Source organism: Emiliania huxleyi, assembly GCF_000372725.1.
Source record: "Emiliania huxleyi CCMP1516 unplaced genomic scaffold EMIHUscaffold_265, whole genome shotgun sequence".
NCBI classification, from domain to species: domain Eukaryota; phylum Haptophyta; order Isochrysidales; family Noelaerhabdaceae; genus Emiliania; species Emiliania huxleyi.
In genome coordinates this window covers 135,116-137,679 of record NW_005200049.1, presented here as the reverse complement: position 1 = coordinate 137,679, position 2,564 = coordinate 135,116, and the positions used below count along the sequence as shown (strand labels likewise).

The 2,564-nt window shown below is 64.7% G+C and overlaps 1 protein-coding gene across 1 annotated transcript in view; it reads left to right on the top strand.

Annotated features, from left to right (window-relative positions):
- Positions 1–658, top strand: part of EMIHUDRAFT_443805 (hypothetical protein) — a 1,569-nt gene extending 911 nt beyond the window's left edge. The window contains exons 3-4 of the mRNA XM_005777185.1: positions 77–297; positions 392–658. Coding sequence (XP_005777242.1) covers positions 77–297; positions 392–490 — 320 coding nt within the window. The 3' untranslated portion in view covers positions 491–658. The remainder of the gene's footprint in view (positions 1–76; positions 298–391) is intronic.
- The last annotated feature ends 1,906 nt before the right edge of the window (positions 659–2,564 follow it).

Here is a 2,564-nt window from a genome sequence, read left to right as displayed (position 1 = left end):
GGGGCACGCACGCGCAGCACCCACGTGCACCCGGGCTTTGCATTGCCAATGCCGCGGGTCTCCCGTCTTTTCACTTAGGCGTTCGACAAGCTTGCGTACGAGACGGCTGGCCAGCAAGTGGCATACGCGTGGAGCGGCTCGTACAGCGCGCCACCCGTGATGCCGCTTATCAACGGCAAGAAGCCGCCCGTCCCAGGGCTGCTGCTCCTCGACAGCAGTGGCGCAGCCAAGTTTGCGCTCGCCGTGCCCCGAAAAAGGGAGGAGTTCACGCCCGAGTGGATCGCGGAGTGGCTCTCGGCGAGCGCGCGCCGCAGCCACCAGAGGGAGGGGGATCCCCGCCTCCCGTTTGCCCTGCCCACCACCCCTCCCCCGCCGGCCTGCTTTGCCGCAGGCGCACGACGTTGATGTGAAATACGAGGAGGCGCCGCCCCCGGAGGAGCCCGAGCCGGGCCACGGAGGAGACGGAGAGTACCCGTACGGAGACGACTAGAGCACACCTACGACAGCGGCGACGGTGCAATAGCCCCCCCCAAAAGGCGGGAGGTGTGTGCGCGCGAAAAAGAGTACTCGGGGTGGGCCGCCGGCATCAATGCTTTAGGATCGCAAGCTGCGCTTTAGGATCGATTTGGGGCCCCGAGGTGATTCCTTTCCTTACAACAGACTAGAGCGAGAAAGAGAGCTACCCGTAAAGGGGTCTACAACAGCGGTCAGCGCCGGCGCCGCCGCCGTTTGCTTGATCCGCCACGGCTTGCCAAGCCAAAGCCTCATGCTGGGGCTGGTAAGCGGGACGAGGCTCAGGCCGCAGCACCCTACTGAGAGGGAAATTCCAAACGTCGATGGGCCCGGTGGATATGCAGTGGCGCGGCCATCTGTCCAGAACCACAGGACTGTGCTGCAGAATACCCCCGTAGCACCCATCAAACCAATGCGCGCGCGGACGCACGTCCAAGGTGCGATCTGGCCGAGGCTGGCAGCGCTTTGAAGCGCGACGCCCACGACGGCGTCAAGAGCCGGTTTTCCCCAACTGGCCAGCTCCTCGATTGTGGCCGATTGACTGGTGAGTTGAAAACGAGAAAGAGCAACAATGCATTGGTAGACGATCATAGCCGTACCCGCAAGCTGAATGGACAGCGGCTGTGGTTTGTTTGTCAGCGGTCCTAAGACAAGGAGGTTACAGGCAATCATTGAGACCCAAATGAACATAATGGGCATTGCAAGCGCCAGCGGCCCGGCCAGTGCCAGCGGCCCTTCGGGTTCCCCGTGCCACCGTGTAGTCAGCGCGCGGAGCATACCAGGAAGATCGTGGCCGTAGCATAGCACTGGCAGCGCGTAGTGCCAGAATTTCGAGGGAAGAGGCGCGCCGCGCTGCGGCAGCAGGTCAGGTGGCGAGGCGGGCGGCGAGAAGAACTGCTCGACTTGCTCGACCGTGAAGAGCTCGTCAACAAAGCCTTCGTCTTCGAAGTACCCCTCCGCTCCGTGCAAGACACCGCTTGGCTCCTCCGCTCCTGCTCCTCCCCCTGGACAGAAGGTGTTGCTGCCGGTGCTGCTGCTGCCGGTGCAGCTGCTGCTGCTGATGGTGCTGCCGCTGCCGCTGATGGTGCCGCTGCTGCTGCTGCCGCTGCTGCTGCCGCTGTTGTTGTTGCCGCTGCCGCTGTTGTTGCTGCCGCTACCGGTGTTGCTGCTGCCGATGCTGCTGCCGGTGCTGCTGCCGGTGCTGTTGCTGCTACTGCTGCTGCTGCTGCCGTTGCTGCCGTTGCTGCTGGTGCTGGTGCTGGTGCTGCCACCAGCGCTGGCACTGGCATATGCGATGGCGCCTGTCCAGGACATGCCATCCACCGTCGACCCGCTGGTGACCTCCCACAAGTCGCTCCAGGGCGCGAGGGGGGCCACTGTGCTCGGCGGCGTCTCTCCGCGGCTGTGGGCCTGCGACTCGGTCGACGAGCTGGAGCCTGACGAGATATTGAGGACGGGAGAGGTCCGCCAGAGAGGCACCCGCGGCTGGAGCGTCCGACCCACTCGGAATAGAACCGCGTGCCCTGCCGCGCACCGCAATGGGACGAGGCCGGGCAGCTCGCCGGTCGTCTCCTCGCGCAGAATCACGAGCTTCGGCCCCGTAGAATCAGTTGTCTGGTTCACCACGCGATGCTCAGGCCACCGCGACGTGCCGCGCCTCATGTTCCACGCGCCGCCCGCATGCTCGTTGGTAACAGGCGCCGAGCCCGCCACCTCGACCACTTCGCGGATGCGGGAGGCTAGGATTTCGACGCCTCGTTTTCGGCACACAGCACAGAATCGGTGGTTGAAGGCGTTGGACGGCGCCTCCACCAGGGCACACTGTGACAAGCCACTCAGCTCCTGCCCCCAGCATGCGGCGGGCGGCTTGCGCTTGCGCGTGGGTGCTGCTGTGGGCGCTGGCGAGGGTGCTGGCTCGGACGAAGCTTCGGCCGCCAGATCTGGTGCATGTGGGGGCGGGCGGTCGTACATAGCGTTCGCGGAGACCCCAGGGCAAAGGACCAACTGTAAAAAGAAAAATGCGTGCGTAGGGCGGAGAACAAGCCCCTCCG